This window comes from Pleurodeles waltl, chromosome 7 (genome assembly GCF_031143425.1).
Source record: "Pleurodeles waltl isolate 20211129_DDA chromosome 7, aPleWal1.hap1.20221129, whole genome shotgun sequence".
NCBI lineage: Eukaryota > Metazoa > Chordata > Amphibia > Caudata > Salamandridae > Pleurodeles > Pleurodeles waltl.
Genome location: NC_090446.1, coordinates 1,061,051,559 through 1,061,069,546, shown reverse-complemented (window position 1 = coordinate 1,061,069,546; position 17,988 = coordinate 1,061,051,559). Strand labels below are relative to the sequence as shown.

Genomic DNA, 17,988 nt, shown 5'->3' with positions numbered 1-17,988 from the left:
CCTATCATGTTTTAAACTTTCAAATTAAGTTATACTAGAATTAACCTAACCCCGATGACCATAACCAATTTAAAATAACTCTAGTACATTGCCTAAATTGAACTTGAAATTAAAAGTACTAAGCTTTTCAAATTAGTGGTATCCTATGTTAATTCCGATACAGTGCCTCTACTATGTAGGTTCTTTGTAAAGGGCCAAGGTAGGGCAAGTGCAAGCTGTTCAAGGATATTGTCCTTGATGTGACTGAACAAGTAGTATTTTCAGATTGATTGCCATTTATATTGATCATGAAGAAAGCATGTCGCTTTTGGAGATTATGTGAATTTGATGATCCTTCAGCAGTGTGCTGCTTTGGATTGGTTTTTGGCCCTGCCCAATATATAAGATGCCTTTACTATTCAATGAGGTTACATTTGTGTTAAAACGAAATTTGAACTCTTCACATCTTCAAATCATGCTTCATCCTGATTCAATGTAGTTGAATAACTTTGTCATGGAAGGTATTTTCCAAGTAACCAGCGTTTTTTATTAGATTTGGTCTGCATCATTTTGCTAGCTCATGATGTTTTCGGTGTTTTATGTGCGACACAATATTTTACTTTCCCATGACAATATTTTGATTTATTCGAAATAGTAAGGTGGAGAATAATTCTGAGCTATGGGGGAATTTCCTATTTATGAATAAAAGACATAAAACAAAAAATAAAAACTTCTGACATTGCTACCTAGAATTTTAAAGTTCGCATTCAGTGTAGGAAGAGACGTTTCTACTTTGCACCAAGGAGGTTATTTACTAGAATTTGTTAAAACTTGACTTTTGAATCGCCTTTGAGCAACTAACAGTTCATTCAAGTGAACATGACAAGCTAAAATGTGCCCTTAACCTAGCAATTATTTTCGTTACAGCTGTGAAAGAACCGCTGTCAACAGAACTACAAACAAGAAAAGAAAGAGAATTTTCAAATGAACCTCGACTAAAGTGTCGGATATTTTACCAGGTATTGTGATCTACAAACTGATATAAAGCACACAAGTGCTTTGCTTAGTAGTTAAACCTTTCCTCTCTTTGTTGGCTTTGAGCAATCTAAACCTTTTTTTTTTTTTTTTTACTTTTAGAACGCGTTACGTAATTTTTTCTCTTGCCATCTTTACTACCTAGACCTTGCATTCTGTGGGATGTAAAGAGAAAGGAGGGATTTTATCTTGAATTGTAGATCTTTTGGCGACAATGCCTAAAGAGCTGTGGTTCTTTAAGTGGGAATTGTTGTGTTCAGTTTTAAACTGCATTCATCCACTATCCTTTCAGTTCGTTGTATGTGCTCCCTTTAATGAAAGCTGATTAAAGAGCTCTCTTATTTCACATTGTGCAACATATGACTTTATTTAGGAACTCTGGGTTGGAAGTATGAACATCCTTTCACAAACCAGAATGTTCAGTGTGCTCAATGACTGGTTTGTGAATGGATGTGCAAATTGTTATTCTACCTGAGTACTAAGGGGTTGCATTGCACATTTTCCTTTTGCAAGGTTCTGCAAAACAATCTGCCTATTGAGTATTAAGTAGGCATATTGCATATTTCCACCCTGGAAAAGGAAACGACTGCCTGTAACAATCATTGTGCAGCCTAAAGACTTTTCTGGATATACATGTGACTCACCAACCTATACACAAAGGGGCGTGGTTATGCAAAAAGGAGTGAAGCAACAAATGACACTTAAGAGAAGCCAACATGGGGCTTTGTTGGTTGATTTCGATGTCAGTTAAAGCTGGCACTTTACACCTTGTGGTCAAGTCCCAAAAGTGAACCATAGGGACAGCTCTGGATCAACCACTAGATGGTGGAATATCACACAGCATGTGAATCCAGAAAATACCTCAGGCTTCAAAACTGTTGTTACAGTTAAGTAAACTTTTCTTTTCACTGCCATGGCATCAGTAGTACATATGCAGATGTGGGGAGTGCAATAAGCTAGTCTGATAGAGACTCTACCTAGCCTCAGATTTCTTACCTTAGATTAATCCCCAGGCATCAAACTAGATCCAGAAACTCTAAGAGCAGTACCTCAGTGTGCTGGTAGGTGGCATCATTTGGTTCCACGTTGGTGTCGTCACGCCGGAAGTGATGTGAACATTACCTATATAGGCACCACCCTAGAGCGCTGACATGAGTTATTTTCCTTCTGCACCAGTCAGTGCAGATCCGGAGAGAGCTATTTCCAGGCAGTTTTTGACTGACTTTTTTCGATTTTGTAAAAGCCTTTTTTGAGACTTTTTCCCCCCCAGTGTGATATATCACCATAAAAAAGGGTAAGGCTTAACCCCTGTGTTCCTGTCATAGACCGGTATCTGACAAGCCTCCATCTGTTTTGCCTTTGGTGTTTGGAGTCTGACCCCGACTTCAGGACTACCACTCCATGAACCACAAGGTACTGAGGCAGCACTCCTTGAAGCCCTTGTCGCCCACCACTGGTCACTTTGAAGTCTCGGTTGGGAGTAAGTTCCCGGGCCCTTTCGCTGAGTAGTTCCAGGCAGTATTGATCACACTCATAGTAGTTGTAAAGAAATGGCTCCCTGTTGCAGTTACCCCCCACTTTTTGCCTGATACTGATGCTGACTTGACTGAGAAGTGTGCTAGGACCCTGCTAACCAGGCCCCAGCACCAGTGTTCTTTCACCTAAAATGTACCATTGTTTCCACAATTGGCACACCCTGGCATTCAGATAAGTCCCTTGTAACTGGTACCTCTGGTACCAAGGGCCCTGATGCCAGGGAAGGTCTCTAAGGGCTGTAGCATGTATTATGCCACCCTAGAGACCCCTCACTCAGCACAGACACACTGCTTACAAGCCTGTGTGTGCTGGTGAGAACAAAATGAGTAAGTCGACATGGCACTCCCCTCAGGGTGCCATGCCAGCCTCTCACTGCCTATGCAGTATAGGTAAGACACCCCTCTAGCAGGCCTTACAGCCCTAAGGCAGGGTGCACTATACCATAGGTGAGGGTACCAGTGCATGAGCACTGTGCCCCTACAGTGTCTAAGCAAAACCTTAGACATTGTAAGTGCAGGGTAGCCATAAGAGTATATGGTCTGGGAGTCTGTTTTACACGAACTCCACAGCACCATAATGGCTACACTGAAAACTGGGAAGTTTGGTATCAAACTTCTCAGCACAATAACTGCACACTGATGCCAGTGTACATTTTATTGTAAAATACACCACAGAGGGCACCTTAGAGGTGCCCCCTGAAACTTAACCGACTATCTGTGTAGGCTGACTAGTTTTAGCAGCCTGCCACAAACCGAGACATGTTGCTGGCCCCATGGGGAGAGTGCCTTTGTCACTCTGAGGCCAGTAACAAAGCCTGCACTGGGTGGAGATGCTAACACCTCCCCCAGGCAGGAATTGTCACACCTGGCGGTGAGCCTCAAAGGCTCACCTCCTTTGTGCCAACCCAGCAGGACACTCCAGCTAGTGGAGTTGCCCGCCCCCTCCGGCCAGGCCCCACTTTTGGCGGCAAGGCCGGAGAAAATAATGAGAAAAACAAGGAGGAGTCACTGGCCAGTCAGGACAGCCCCTAAGGTGTCCTGAGCTGAGGTGACTCTAACTTTTAGAAATCCTCCATCTTGCAGATGGAGGATTCCCCCAATAGGGTTAGGATTGTGTCCCCCTCCCCTTGGGAGGAGGCACAAAGAGGGTGTACCCACCCTCAGGGCTAGTAGCCATTGGCTACTAACCCCCCAGACCTAAACACGCCCTTAAATTTAGTATTTAAGGGCTACCCTGAACCCTAGAAAATTAGATTCCTGCAACAAGAAGAAGGACTGCCCAGCTGAAAACCCCTGCAGCGGAAGACCAGAAGACGACAACTGCCTTGGCTCCAGAAACTCACCGGCCTGTCTCCTGCCTTCCAAAGATCCTGCTCCAGCGACGCCTTCCGAAGGGACCAGCGACCTCGACATCCTCTGAGGACTGCCCCTGCTTCGAAAAGACAAGAAACTCCCGAGGACAGCGGACCTGCTCCAAGAAAAGCTGCAACTTTGTTTCCAGCAGCTTTAAAGAACCCTGCAAGCTCCCCGCAAGAAGCGTGAGACTTGCAACACTGCACCCGGCGACCCCGACTCGGCTGGTGGCGATCCAACACCTCAGGAGGGACCCCAGGACTACTCTGATACTGTGAGTACCAAAACCTGTCCCCCCTGAGCCCCCACAGCGCCGCCTGCAGAGGGAATCCCGAGGCTTCCCCTGACCGCGACTCTTTGAACCTAAAGTCCCGACGCCTGGGAGAGACCCTGCACCCGCAGCCCCCAGGACCTGAAGGACCGGACTTTCACTGGAGAAGTGACCCCCAGGAGTCCCTCTCCCTTGCCCAAGAGGAGGTTTCCCCGAGGAATCCCCCCCTTGCCTGCCTGCAGCGCTGAAGAGATCCCGAGATCTCTCATAGACTAACAGTGCGAACCCGACGCCTGTTTCTACACTGCACCCGGCCGCCCCCGCGCTGCTGAGGGTGAAATTTCTGTGTGGGCTTGTGTCCCCCCCGGTGCCCTACAAAACCCCCCTGGTCTGCCCTCCGAAGACGCGGGTACTTACCTGCAAGCAGACCGGAACCGGGGCACCCCCTTCTCTCCATTCTAGCCTATGTGTTTTGGGCACCACTTTGAACTCCGCACCTGACCGGCCCTGAGCTGCTGGTGTGGTGACTTTGGGGTTGCTCTGAACCCCCAACGGTGGGCTACCTTGGACCAAGAACTGAACCCTGTAAGCGTCTTACTTACCTGGTAAAACTAATCAAAACTTACCTCCCCTAGGAACTGTGAAAATTGCACTAAGTGTCCACTTTTAAAACAGCTATTTGTCAATAACTTGAAAAGTATACATGCAATTTTGATGATTTGAAGTTCCTAAAGTACTTACCTGCGATACCTTTCGAATGAGCTATTACATGTAGAATTTGAACCTGTGGTTCTTAAAATAAACTAAGAAAAGATATTTTTCTATATAAAAACCTATTGGCTGGATTTGTCTCTGAGTGTGTGTACCTCATTTATTGTCTATGTGTATGTACAACAAATGCTTAACACTACTCCTTGGATAAGCCTACTGCTCGACCACACTACCACAAAATAGAGCATTAGTATTATCTATTTTTACCACTATTTTACCTCTAAGGGGAACCCTTGGACTCTGTGCATGCTATTCCTTACTTTGAAATAGCACATACAGAGCCAACTTCCTACATTGGTGGATCAGCGGTGGGGTACAAGACTTTGCATTTGCTGGACTACTCAGCCAATACCTGATCACACGACAAATTCCAAAATTGTCATTAGAAATTGATTTTTGCAATTTGAAAAGTTTTCTAAATTCTTAAAAGACCTGCTAGGGCCTTGTGTTAGATCCTGTTTAGCATTTCTTTTAGAGTTTAAAAGTTTGTAAAAGTTTGAATTAGATTCTAGAACCAGTTGTAGATTCTTAAAAAGTATTCCAACTTTTAGAAGCAAAATGTCTAGCACAGATGTGACTGTGGTGGAACTCGACACCACACCTTACCTCCATCTTAAGATGAGGGAGCTAAGGTCACTCTGTAAAATAAAGAAAATAACAATGGGCCCCAAACCTACCAAAATACAGCTCCAGGAGCTTTTGGCAGAGTTTGAAAAGGCCAACCCCTCTGAGGGTGGCAACTCAGAGGAAGAGGATAGTGACCAGGAGGAAAATTCCCCCCTACCAGTCCTATCTAGGGAGAACAGGGTCCCTCAAACCCTGACTCCAAAAATAATAGTCAGAGATGCTGGTTCCCTCACAGGAGAGACCAACACCTCTGAAATCACTGAGGATAACTCCAGTGAAGATGACCCCCTGTTAGCCAGGATGGTCAAAAGATTGGCTTTGGAAAAGCAGCTCCTAGCCATAGAAAGGGAAAGAAAAGAGATGGGCCTAGGTCCCATCGATGGTGGCAGCAACTTAAATAGGGTCAGAGATTCTCCTGACATCCTAAAAATCCCCAAAGGGATTGTAACAAAATATGAAGATGGTGATGACATCACCAAATGGTTCACAGCTTTTGAGAGGGCTTGTGTAACCAGAAAAGTAAACAGATCTCACTGGGGTGCTCTCCTTTGGGAAATGTTCACTGGAAAGTGTAGGGATAGACTCCTCACACTCTCTGGAAAAGATGCAGAATCTTATGACCTCATGAAGGGTACCCTGATTGAGGGCTTTGGATTCTCCACTGAGGAGTATAGAATTAGATTCAGGGGGGCTCAAAAATCCTCGAGCCAGACCTGGGTTGATTTTGTAGACTACTCAGTGAAAACACTAGATGGTTGGTTAACTGGAAATGAAGTGTGTGACTATGTTGGGCTTTATAATTTGTTTATGAAAGAACACATCTTAAGTAACTGCTTCAATGAAAAGTTGCATCAGTATCTGGTAGACCTAGGTCCAATTTCTCCCCAAGAATTGGGAAAGAAGGCAGACCACTGGGTCAAGACTAGGGTAACCAAAACTTCCACTGGGGGTGACCAAAAGAAAGGGGTTACAAAAACTCCCCAGGAGAAAGTGGGTAACACTAGAAACCAAGAAACAGAGTCCTCTGTAGGCCCCCAAAAACCAGAACAGGTGGGTGGGCCCCAAGACACAACCCAAAACAAAGGTGGGTACCAGGGTAAGAACTGGGATGCCACTAAGGCATGGTGCCACAACTGTAAACAGTCTGGGCACCACACCAAGGACACTTCTTGTCCCAAAAACCAACCTCAGAACAAAATTCCAGGGGTAACCAGTGTAGCCATGGGAGATGACTCCTCAGATGAGGAGGTCTTCCTAGCCTTCAACTGGAAACAGGGCCCAACAGGTGAGTTGGAGATTCCAGAGGGAAGTAGACACTTCCACCACCTACTGGTGAATGGAATCCCAACCACTGCCCTGAGAGACACTTGTGCCAGTCACACTATTGTGCATGACAGGCTGGTGCTCTCAAACCAGTACATCCCAGGTGAGACTGCCAGGGTAAGAGTTAGCCTAGACAGGGTCACTAAGAGGCCTGTGGCTTTAGTGCCCATAGAAGTGGGTGGCACTCTTAGCTGGAGAAGGGTAGTAGTCAGTACAGACCTCCCCCTTGATTGTCTCCTTGGAAATGACTACCCAGAGATTAGTCAGAGCTCAAGAGAGGAACTGGTCCAGTGCCAGTCCTCTCCCAAGGATTCTGGAAGTCCTGCCTCTGCAGTAAATGCAAGCAGGCCCCAGAAGAAAAAGAAAAGAAAACAGAGTAGGAAAGGTGGACAACCTTTAGCCAAGGTTCCAGCAAGCCAAGGAGATTCTGCTCCAGTAGGGGAGAACTCCAAAAATGGCTCTGATAAAGTCCAACCTGACCCACAAGAAGTCCTGGCTAGTCAGGCAACTGTTAAGCCTGAGTGGGTGGCTCCTCAGCTAACAGAAGAAAGAGTGGAAGAAGGGTGTTTACTACAAGATGTGGTAACCCCCCACTCTAATACAGCAGACAGGCACCCTGAACCCAAAGAAGCCTGTAACTTAGCCCCTTCCCTTGTAGGTGAAGAGCTAAAGGTGTGGTTCTGGGCACTGACAGCTGTCAGTGGCCTCTGCTGGGTGTTAGCCTTTATGGCTGCACTATCCTTGGCATGGTGGTCTGACCCCATGCCAACTAACAAGTTAGGCCCCCTGACCCTGTTGGTCATGGTGGGGTTACTCCAGCTCTGGGTAACCTCTTTGGGTAAGCTAGGGGTGACCCTGGCTAAGATAAGATTAGCAGAGGTGGATACCTCTGACCTCAAACTAGAAAGAATGGGTGAAGACATAAAAAGCACAGACAAGAGGCAGTTCAGACTAGGTCCTATCACTGTGGAAGTGGGTCAGTTCTCCAGAGGGAATGACCTGAACAGGAGGATGTAAGGCAGAGTAGGCCCTGCAACAAACCAGCCATTTCCTCTACTCTTCCTCGCCTGACAGACTAGGAAGACTCTTCCAGCGTTGGCTGAGTCTCCTGGCCTGTGGGCTGGGGGGGGCTTGTGTAAAGAAATGGCTCCCTGTTGCAGTTACCCCCCACTTTTTGCCTGATACTGATGCTGACTTGACTGAGAAGTGTGCTAGGACCCTGCTAACCAGGCCCCAGCACCAGTGTTCTTTCACCTAAAATGTACCATTGTTTCCACAATTGGCACACCCTGGCATTCAGATAAGTCCCTTGTAACTGGTACCTCTGGTACCAAGGGCCCTGATGCCAGGGAAGGTCTCTAAGGGCTGTAGCATGTATTATGCCACCCTAGAGACCCCTCACTCAGCACAGACACACTGCTTACAAGCCTGTGTGTGCTGGTGAGAACAAAATGAGTAAGTCGACATGGCACTCCCCTCAGGGTGCCATGCCAGCCTCTCACTGCCTATGCAGTATAGGTAAGACACCCCTCTAGCAGGCCTTACAGCCCTAAGGCAGGGTGCACTATACCATAGGTGAGGGTACCAGTGCATGAGCACTGTGCCCCTACAGTGTCTAAGCAAAACCTTAGACATTGTAAGTGCAGGGTAGCCATAAGAGTATATGGTCTGGGAGTCTGTTTTACACGAACTCCACAGCACCATAATGGCTACACTGAAAACTGGGAAGTTTGGTATCAAACTTCTCAGCACAATAACTGCACACTGATGCCAGTGTACATTTTATTGTAAAATACACCACAGAGGGCACCTTAGAGGTGCCCCCTGAAACTTAACCGACTATCTGTGTAGGCTGACTAGTTTTAGCAGCCTGCCACAAACCGAGACATGTTGCTGGCCCCATGGGGAGAGTGCCTTTGTCACTCTGAGGCCAGTAACAAAGCCTGCACTGGGTGGAGATGCTAACACCTCCCCCAGGCAGGAATTGTCACACCTGGCGGTGAGCCTCAAAGGCTCACCTCCTTTGTGCCAACCCAGCAGGACACTCCAGCTAGTGGAGTTGCCCGCCCCCTCCGGCCAGGCCCCACTTTTGGCGGCAAGGCCGGAGAAAATAATGAGAAAAACAAGGAGGAGTCACTGGCCAGTCAGGACAGCCCCTAAGGTGTCCTGAGCTGAGGTGACTCTAACTTTTAGAAATCCTCCATCTTGCAGATGGAGGATTCCCCCAATAGGGTTAGGATTGTGTCCCCCTCCCCTTGGGAGGAGGCACAAAGAGGGTGTACCCACCCTCAGGGCTAGTAGCCATTGGCTACTAACCCCCCAGACCTAAACACGCCCTTAAATTTAGTATTTAAGGGCTACCCTGAACCCTAGAAAATTAGATTCCTGCAACAAGAAGAAGGACTGCCCAGCTGAAAACCCCTGCAGCGGAAGACCAGAAGACGACAACTGCCTTGGCTCCAGAAACTCACCGGCCTGTCTCCTGCCTTCCAAAGATCCTGCTCCAGCGACGCCTTCCGAAGGGACCAGCGACCTCGACATCCTCTGAGGACTGCCCCTGCTTCGAAAAGACAAGAAACTCCCGAGGACAGCGGACCTGCTCCAAGAAAAGCTGCAACTTTGTTTCCAGCAGCTTTAAAGAACCCTGCAAGCTCCCCGCAAGAAGCGTGAGACTTGCAACACTGCACCCGGCGACCCCGACTCGGCTGGTGGCGATCCAACACCTCAGGAGGGACCCCAGGACTACTCTGATACTGTGAGTACCAAAACCTGTCCCCCCTGAGCCCCCACAGCGCCGCCTGCAGAGGGAATCCCGAGGCTTCCCCTGACCGCGACTCTTTGAACCTAAAGTCCCGACGCCTGGGAGAGACCCTGCACCCGCAGCCCCCAGGACCTGAAGGACCGGACTTTCACTGGAGAAGTGACCCCCAGGAGTCCCTCTCCCTTGCCCAAGAGGAGGTTTCCCCGAGGAATCCCCCCCTTGCCTGCCTGCAGCGCTGAAGAGATCCCGAGATCTCTCATAGACTAACAGTGCGAACCCGACGCCTGTTTCTACACTGCACCCGGCCGCCCCCGCGCTGCTGAGGGTGAAATTTCTGTGTGGGCTTGTGTCCCCCCCGGTGCCCTACAAAACCCCCCTGGTCTGCCCTCCGAAGATGCGGGTACTTACCTGCAAGCAGACCGGAACCGGGGCACCCCCTTCTCTCCATTCTAGCCTATGTGTTTTGGGCACCACTTTGAACTCCGCACCTGACCGGCCCTGAGCTGCTGGTGTGGTGACTTTGGGGTTGCTCTGAACCCCCAACGGTGGGCTACCTTGGACCAAGAACTGAACCCTGTAAGCGTCTTACTTACCTGGTAAAACTAATCAAAACTTACCTCCCCTAGGAACTGTGAAAATTGCACTAAGTGTCCACTTTTAAAACAGCTATTTGTCAATAACTTGAAAAGTATACATGCAATTTTGATGATTTGAAGTTCCTAAAGTACTTACCTGCGATACCTTTCGAATGAGCTATTACATGTAGAATTTGAACCTGTGGTTCTTAAAATAAACTAAGAAAAGATATTTTTCTATATAAAAACCTATTGGCTGGATTTGTCTCTGAGTGTGTGTACCTCATTTATTGTCTATGTGTATGTACAACAAATGCTTAACACTACTCCTTGGATAAGCCTACTGCTCGACCACACTACCACAAAATAGAGCATTAGTATTATCTATTTTTACCACTATTTTACCTCTAAGGGGAACCCTTGGACTCTGTGCATGCTATTCCTTACTTTGAAATAGCACATACAGAGCCAACTTCCTACAGTAGTCCCACAAAAAATCCAAGAAATCGAAGCACTCTTTAACTTTACCACGCTGGTCCAAATCTTCAGACGAGGTGCAGTAACGACATCACTCTAGTCCCCATTCCCACACAGAGCCTGTAAGTCTGCTTCGCTCCTCCTAGAGTTTCCTGGAGCCAGAGTGTCCTCCACCCAACTGTGAGAATTTTATGAGGCCATGCACCTCATTTTTGGCTGGGCCATCCCGTCTAGAGTGCCTTCAAGCCCAATGGGTTCAGTTTGTATTCCCCACTGGATGTCTGCCGGTGAGACCTCCTTTAGCATCATTTGGGCATCGTGGGTCCAGTTAAGGATCCAGAATGACTCCGATCTCAAAACTGCAACCTTTCCTGGAGCCCGTTCCAGTAATGTCATTTCTGGAACCGCCACTGGCTCATGGCGTCACTGACGCCATAATCTTATCTTAACTGACTCAAATACGGAACTGGATTGGCATTGACTCCAGCACTGGCCGGGACTTGACTTCTAGAGTCAATGCCCCCTTTCTTCAACAGGCCTGGAGACGAGTATATTTGGGCTGGGTCTGAGGATCCCTATAGTTATACCAACTTCCCTGATGAGGCAGAGGATGACTGGTATGAGGAGTTAGTGGATGCCAGTGGTCAGGGCACCTCCCCAAGCACTGGCTTCATCTCTCTTTCTAGAATGGCTACAGAGGAAGGGGCTTTATTTGCTATGGAGAAGTGAAGGGCCAGGACCTAACGCTGCCCTTGGTGGAAGAGGTGCTTCAACGGGGAGTCTCCCCCTCAGAACCTTGTGTACTTTTTAACAAAGCCCTCACTGATGTTCTGCTCTGGCTTGGGCCACGCCCTACACAAGAGCACCTTTACACAGGACAATTGCCCGCTGCCGCCACCCCAGAGAGTCTGGTTGTCCAGGCCTCCACATACAAGGTTAACCCTGGCACGTTCCCTACCACACCACTGGAAAGGAAATCCAAGGGTTTGGGCACCTTTGGGAAGATGATGTTCTCATCTGCCAGCCTTGCACTGTGGTGGGTGAGCGTTTCAGTGATTGAGCATTGCGTTTTTTGGGTGATAAGCCCACACAGTTTGGGATTCAGTTGCACTCTTCCTTCCCATGGTCTCTGTGGGGGCTCGTCGTACTGTCCCAGGTTATTGCAGATGGCATAGATGCAACAAAGTTCACCATTTGCTGCAGACTGGGTACAACCAACTCGCTAGGCCGAATGATTGCATAGTCAGTGGTACTCATATACCACACCAGGCTGAAATTGACTGACTTTTCAGTAGATGTCCAGGCATCCTTTATGGCAATACACTTTGATGGCACTTTGGAAACAAGGCAGAGTCAGCGTTGGAGTGCTTTAAGGACAACCAAGCCACTGCCAGGTCCTTGAGCCTCGCTATAGCCCCCCAGTCCAACCTCATTCTGCCTCCTGTGGCTACAATAGGGCCTACTAACTGTCCATTCCCTTCTAAACGCTCCCCCCAACACCTGCAACCTCAAGACTACCTTAGTTTACCTTTGTACCATTACAGGCACTATGTTGGTGATGTGATCAATCATCATCTTCTCCTCTGACAGTCAATAACGTCAGACAAGTGAGTACTACAAATTGTTCAGTGCTGTTATCTGGCCCTCTGCTAGATTACCTGCTACCCATGCCTCCATCCCAAGACCAGGTGACGGATTTCATCTCCTTGCTCAGTCAGGAAGTTAGGCTCTTTTGGCCAAAGGAGCCATTGTGTGGATGGCTGCAACAGAAGTAGATAGTGGTTGCTGTTTCCACTACTTTCAGGTGTCCAAAAAAGACAAATGCCTCTGACATAATTTAGACCTGTGCCCTCTCAATTTCTTCCTGAAGACTGGGCGGTAGCTTTGCAGGACGCATACGTCCCCATTCCCGTTCTGCCTGCACACAGATGTTACCTGTGGTTCACGGTAGGCCACGAGCATTATCAGTTAGCTGTGATACCTTTTGACCTCCTCAGTGCCACTAAGGTGTTCACCAAGGTGAAGACTGGGCGGTAGCTTTGCAGGACACCTACTTCCCCATTCCCGTTTTGCCTGCCCACAGATGTTACCTGTGGTTCACGGTAGGCCACAAGCATTATCAGTTTGCTGTGATACCTTTTGACCTCCTCAGTGCCATTTAGGTGTTCACCAAGGTGATGGCGGTGGTTGCAGCCCACCTGCTGAGGTTGGGAGTTCAAGTCTTCACCTACCTTGATGATTGGTAGTTGAAGGCTGATTCACCCCAGGCAGCCTTCTCCCACCTCCCAACCACGGCTGACCTTCGTTTGCAGACTTTCACTACTAACATGGTGAAGTCACACCTGACTCTCTCTGACGCTCCCTTTCATTAGAGCTGTCCCGGATGCAGTGCAGTTTTGGGCCTGTCCTCTGACATGACTTGTTAAGGATAATCAGGTTATGATTTCTATGTGTCAACCTTTATCGTGGATTTCAATAAGACTTACTCTGAGGTTGCTGGGCCTCGTGGCCACCTGCATCCTACTGGTGACTCCTGCCCGGGGACATATGTGACCTCTGCAGTTGGGCTTGTAGTCCTAGTGGGTGCAGCACCGGAAGAGTTTCTCCCACCTGGCCAGATATTAGTAGTGACTGATGTCGCGATTGAGTCAACGGCTGAACCCACTTCTTTCTGCACACAGAGCTGATTGCAGTAACAGTTGCAACACTCCTGCACTGGGGTGGCCAGCTGGGAGAGGTGGAGATCAGAGAACTCTTGTCTCCAGCATTGTTTCAACTTATATAAATCTTTTGCAGCTGAAAACTATCTGAAGGGCATTGAAAACCTTTCTTCCTTGTATCAAGGGAAGGCTGGTTCGGGTATTCATGGACAACACCACCTTCATGTTCTATTGCAACAAGTAGGGCGGGTGGGGTTGTAGTCCTTTGTTAAAGATGCCTTGCACCTTTGGACATGGCTGTAACGTTGGGCATTTCCCTGGTGGGTCATCATCTGGTGGGCTTTCTGAACGCCAGATCAGGCTAACCCAGCTGTCGATGCCCTAGTGGATCATGTATGGCTGCTCCATCCAGAAGTGAGGCAAGGTATCTTCAGAGTTTGGGGAGAAACTTGGTTAGATCTATTCTCCACTGCTGAGACTGCAATGTCAGTGCGCTGGAGTTTCCAAGGTGACTCTCACAGATGCCTTTTGCTTTGAGTGGAGGGCAGGCCTTCTGTATGCCTTTCTGCTGATACAACTCCTGCCCATAGGTCTCAAGATGATCAGGAACGGCTGGGCAAGGAGGGTATTGTATACAAAACTCCTAAGCATGAGCGTTGGTCCTCTGATCAGGGTGCTCTTTCGGAAGGATCTACTGTCACAGCAACAGGGAGGGGTCTTGAATGGAGATCGAACTGCAACAGTTGACAGCTTTCAGCCGCCCTACTGGAGTCTGTCATTCTGGCAGCCAGGTGTCTATCAACCAAAACCGTATACGACTGTTGTAGGAAGTTGGCTCTGTATGTGCTATTTCAAAGTAAGGAATAGCATGCACAGAGTCCAAGGGTTCCCCTTAGAGGTAAAATAGTGGTAAAAAGAGATAATACTAATGCTCTATTTTGTGGTAGTGTGGTCGAGCAGTAGGCTTATCCAAGGAGTAGTGTTAAGCATTTGTTGTACATACACATAGACAATAAATGAGGTACACACACTCAGAGACAAATCCAGCCAATAGGTTTTTATATAGAAAAATATCTTTTCTTAGTTTATTTTACGAACCACAGGTTCAAATTCTACATGTAATATCTCATTCGAAAGGTATTGCAGGTAAGTACTTTAGGAACTTCAAATCATCAAAATTGCATGTATACTTTTCAAGTTATTGACAAATAGCTGTTTTAAAAGTGGACACTTAGTGCAATTTTCACAGTTCCTAGGGGAGGTAAGTTTTGATTAGTTTTACCAGGTAAGTAAGACACTTACAGGGTTCAGTTCTTGGTCCAAGGTAGCCCACCGTTGGGGGTTCAGGGCAACCCCAAAGTCACCACACCAGCAGCTCAGGGCCGGTCAGGTGCAGAGTTCAAAGTGGTGCCCAAAACACATAGGCTAGAATGGAGAGAAGGGGGTGCCCCGGTTCCGGTCTGCTTGCAGGTAAGTACCCGCGTCTTCGGAGGGCAGACCAGGGGGGTTTTGTAGGGCACCGGGGGGGACACAAGCCCACACAGAAATTTCACCCTCAGCAGCGCGGGGGCGGCCGGGTGCAGTGTAGAAACAGGCGTCGGGTTCGCAATGTTAGTCTATGAGAGATCTCGGGATCTCTTCAGCGCTGCAGGCAGGCAAGGGGGGGATTCCTCGGGGAAACCTCCTCTTGGGCAAGGGAGAGGGACTCCTGGGGGTCGCTTCTCCAGTGAAAGTCCGGTCCTTCAGGTCCTGGGGGCTGCGGGTGCAGGGTCTCTCCCAGGCGTCGGGACTTTAGGTTCAAAGAGTCGCGGTCAGGGGAAGCCTCGGGATTCCCTCTGCAGGCGGCGCTGTGGGGGCTCAGGGGGGACAGGTTTTGGTACTCACAGTATCAGAGTAGTCCTGGGGTCCCTCCTGAGGTGTCGGATCGCCACCAGCCGAGTCGGGGTCGCCGGGTGCAGTGTTGCAAGTCTCACGCTTCTTGCGGGGAGCTTGCAGGGTTCTTTAAAGTTGCTGGAAACAAAGTTGCAGCTTTTCTTGGAGCAGGTCCGCTGTCCTCGGGAGTTTCTTGTCTTTTCGAAGCAGGGGCAGTCCTCAGAGGATGTCGAGGTCGCTGGTCCCTTCGGAAGGCGTCGCTGGAGCAGGATCTTTGGAAGGCAGGAGACAGGCCGGTGAGTTTCTGGAGCCAAGGCAGTTGTCGTCTTCTGGTCTTCCGCTGCAGGGGTTTTCAGCTGGGCAGTCCTTCTTCTTGTTGCAGGAATCTAATTTTCTAGGGTTCAGGGTAGCCCTTAAATACTAAATTTAAGGGCGTGTTTAGGTCTGGGGGGTTAGTAGCCAATGGCTACTAGCCCTGAGGGTGGGTACACCCTCTTTGTGCCTCCTCCCAAGGGGAGGGGGTCACAATCCTAACCCTATTGGGGGAATCCTCCATCTGCAAGATGGAGGATTTCTAAAAGTTAGAGTCACCTCAGCTCAGGACACCTTAGGGGCTGTCCTGACTGGCCAGTGACTCCTCCTTGTTATTCTCATTATTTTCTCCGGCCTTGCCGCCAAAAGTGGGGCCTGGCCGGAGGGGGCGGGCAACTCCACTAGCTGGAGTGTCCTGCTGGGTTGGCACAAAGGCGGTGAGCCTTTGAGGCTCACCGCCAGGTGTGACAATTCCTGCCTGGGAGAGGTGTTAGCATCTCCACCCAGTGCAGGCTTTGTTACTGGCCTCAGAGTGACAAAGGCACTCTCCCCATGGGGCCAGCAACATGTCTCGGTTTGGGGCAGGCTGCTAAAACTAGTCAGCCTACACAGATAGTCGGTTAAGTTTCAGGGGGCACCTCTAAGGGGCCCTCTGTGGTGTATTTTACAATAAAATGTACACTGGCATCAGTGTGCATTTATTGTGCTGAGAAGTTTGATACCAAACTTCCCAGTTTTCAGTGTAGCCATTATGGTGCTGTGGAGTTCGTGTTTGACAGACTCCCAGACCATATACTCTTATGGCTACCCTGCACTTACAATGTCTAAGGTTTTGTTTAGACACTGTAGGGGTACCATGCTCATGCACTGGTACCCTCACCTATGGTATAGTGCACCCTGCCTTAGGGCTGTAAGGCCTGCTAGAGGGGTGTCTTACCTATACTGCATAGGCAGTGAGAGGCTGGCATGGCACCCTGAGGGGAGTGCCATGTCGACTTACTCGTTTTGTCCTCACTAGTACACACAAGCTGGTAAGCAGTGTGTCTGTGCTGAGTGAGAGGTCTCCAGGGTGGCATAAGACATGCTGCAGCCCTTAGAGACCTTCCTTGGCATCAGGGCCCTTGGTACTAGAAGTACCAGTTACAAGGGACTTATCTGGATGCCAGGGTCTGCCAATTGTGGATACAAAAGTACAGGTTAGGGAAAGAACACTGGTGCTGGGGCCTGGTTAGCAGGCCTCAGCACACTTTCAATTGTAAACATAGCATCAGCAAAGGCAAAAAGTCAGGGGGCAACCATGCCAAGGAGGCATTTCCTTACACAACCCCCCCCCAAACGAAAGAGGATGAGACTAACCTTTCCCAAGAGAGTCTTCATTTTCTAAGTGGAAGAACCTGGAAAGGCCATCTGCATTGGCATGGGCAGTCCCAGGTCTGTGTTCCACTATAAAGTCCATTCCCTGTAGGGAGATGGACCACCTCAACAGTTTAGGATTTTCACCTTTCATTTGCATCAGCCATTTGAGAGGTCTGTGGTCAGTTTGAACTAGGAAGTGAGTCCCAAAGAGGTATGGTCTCAGCTTCTTCAGGGACCAAACCACAGCAAAGGCCTCCCTCTCAATGGCACTCCAACGCTGCTCCCTGGGGAGTAACCTCCTGCTAATGAAAGCAACAGGCTGGTCAAGGCCATCATCGTTTGTTTGGGACAAAACTGCCCCTATCCCATGTTCAGAGGCATCAGTCTGCACAATGAACTGCTTAGAATAATCTGGAGCTTTGAGAACTGGTGCTGAGCACATTGCCTGTTTCAGGGTGTCAAAGGCCTGTTGGCAGTCCACAGTCCAGTTCACTTTCTTGGGCATTTTCTTGGAGGTGAGCTCAGTGAGGGCTGTCACAATGGATCCATATCCCTTCACAAACCTCCTGTAGTACCCAGTCAAGCCAAGGAATGCCCTGACTTGAGTCTGGGTTTTTGGAGCTACCCAGTCCAGAATAGTCTGGATCTTGGGTTGGAGTGGCTGAACTTGGCCTCCACCTACAAGGTGTCCCAAGTAAACCACAGTTCCCTGCCCTATCTGGCATTTGGATGCCTTGATAGAGAGGCCTGCAGATTGCAGAGCCTTCAAAACCTTCCTCAGGTGGACCAGGTGATCCTGCCAGGTGGAGCTAAAGACAGCAATATCATCAAGATAAGCTGTGCTAAAGGACTCCAAGCCAGCAAGGACTTGATTCACCAACCTTTGGAAGGTGGCAGGGGCATTCTTTAAACCAAAGGGCATAACAGTAAACTGATAATGCCCATCAGGTGTGGAGAATGCTGTCTTTTCTTTTGCTCCAGGTGCCATTTTTATTTGCCAGTACCCTGCTGTCAAGTCAAAGGTACTTAGGAATTTGGCAGCACCTAATTTATCAATGAGCTCATCAGCTCTTGGAATTGG

At 48.7% G+C, this 17,988-nt stretch overlaps 1 protein-coding gene across 1 annotated transcript in view; it reads left to right on the top strand.

Moving 5' to 3' along the window:
• The window catches only part of SUZ12 (SUZ12 polycomb repressive complex 2 subunit), a 628,949-nt gene that overhangs the window by 389,628 nt on the left and 221,333 nt on the right, over window positions 1-17,988 (top strand). The window contains exon 11 of the mRNA XM_069199996.1: window positions 907-998. Coding sequence (XP_069056097.1) covers window positions 907-998 — 92 coding nt within the window. The remainder of the gene's footprint in view (window positions 1-906; window positions 999-17,988) is intronic.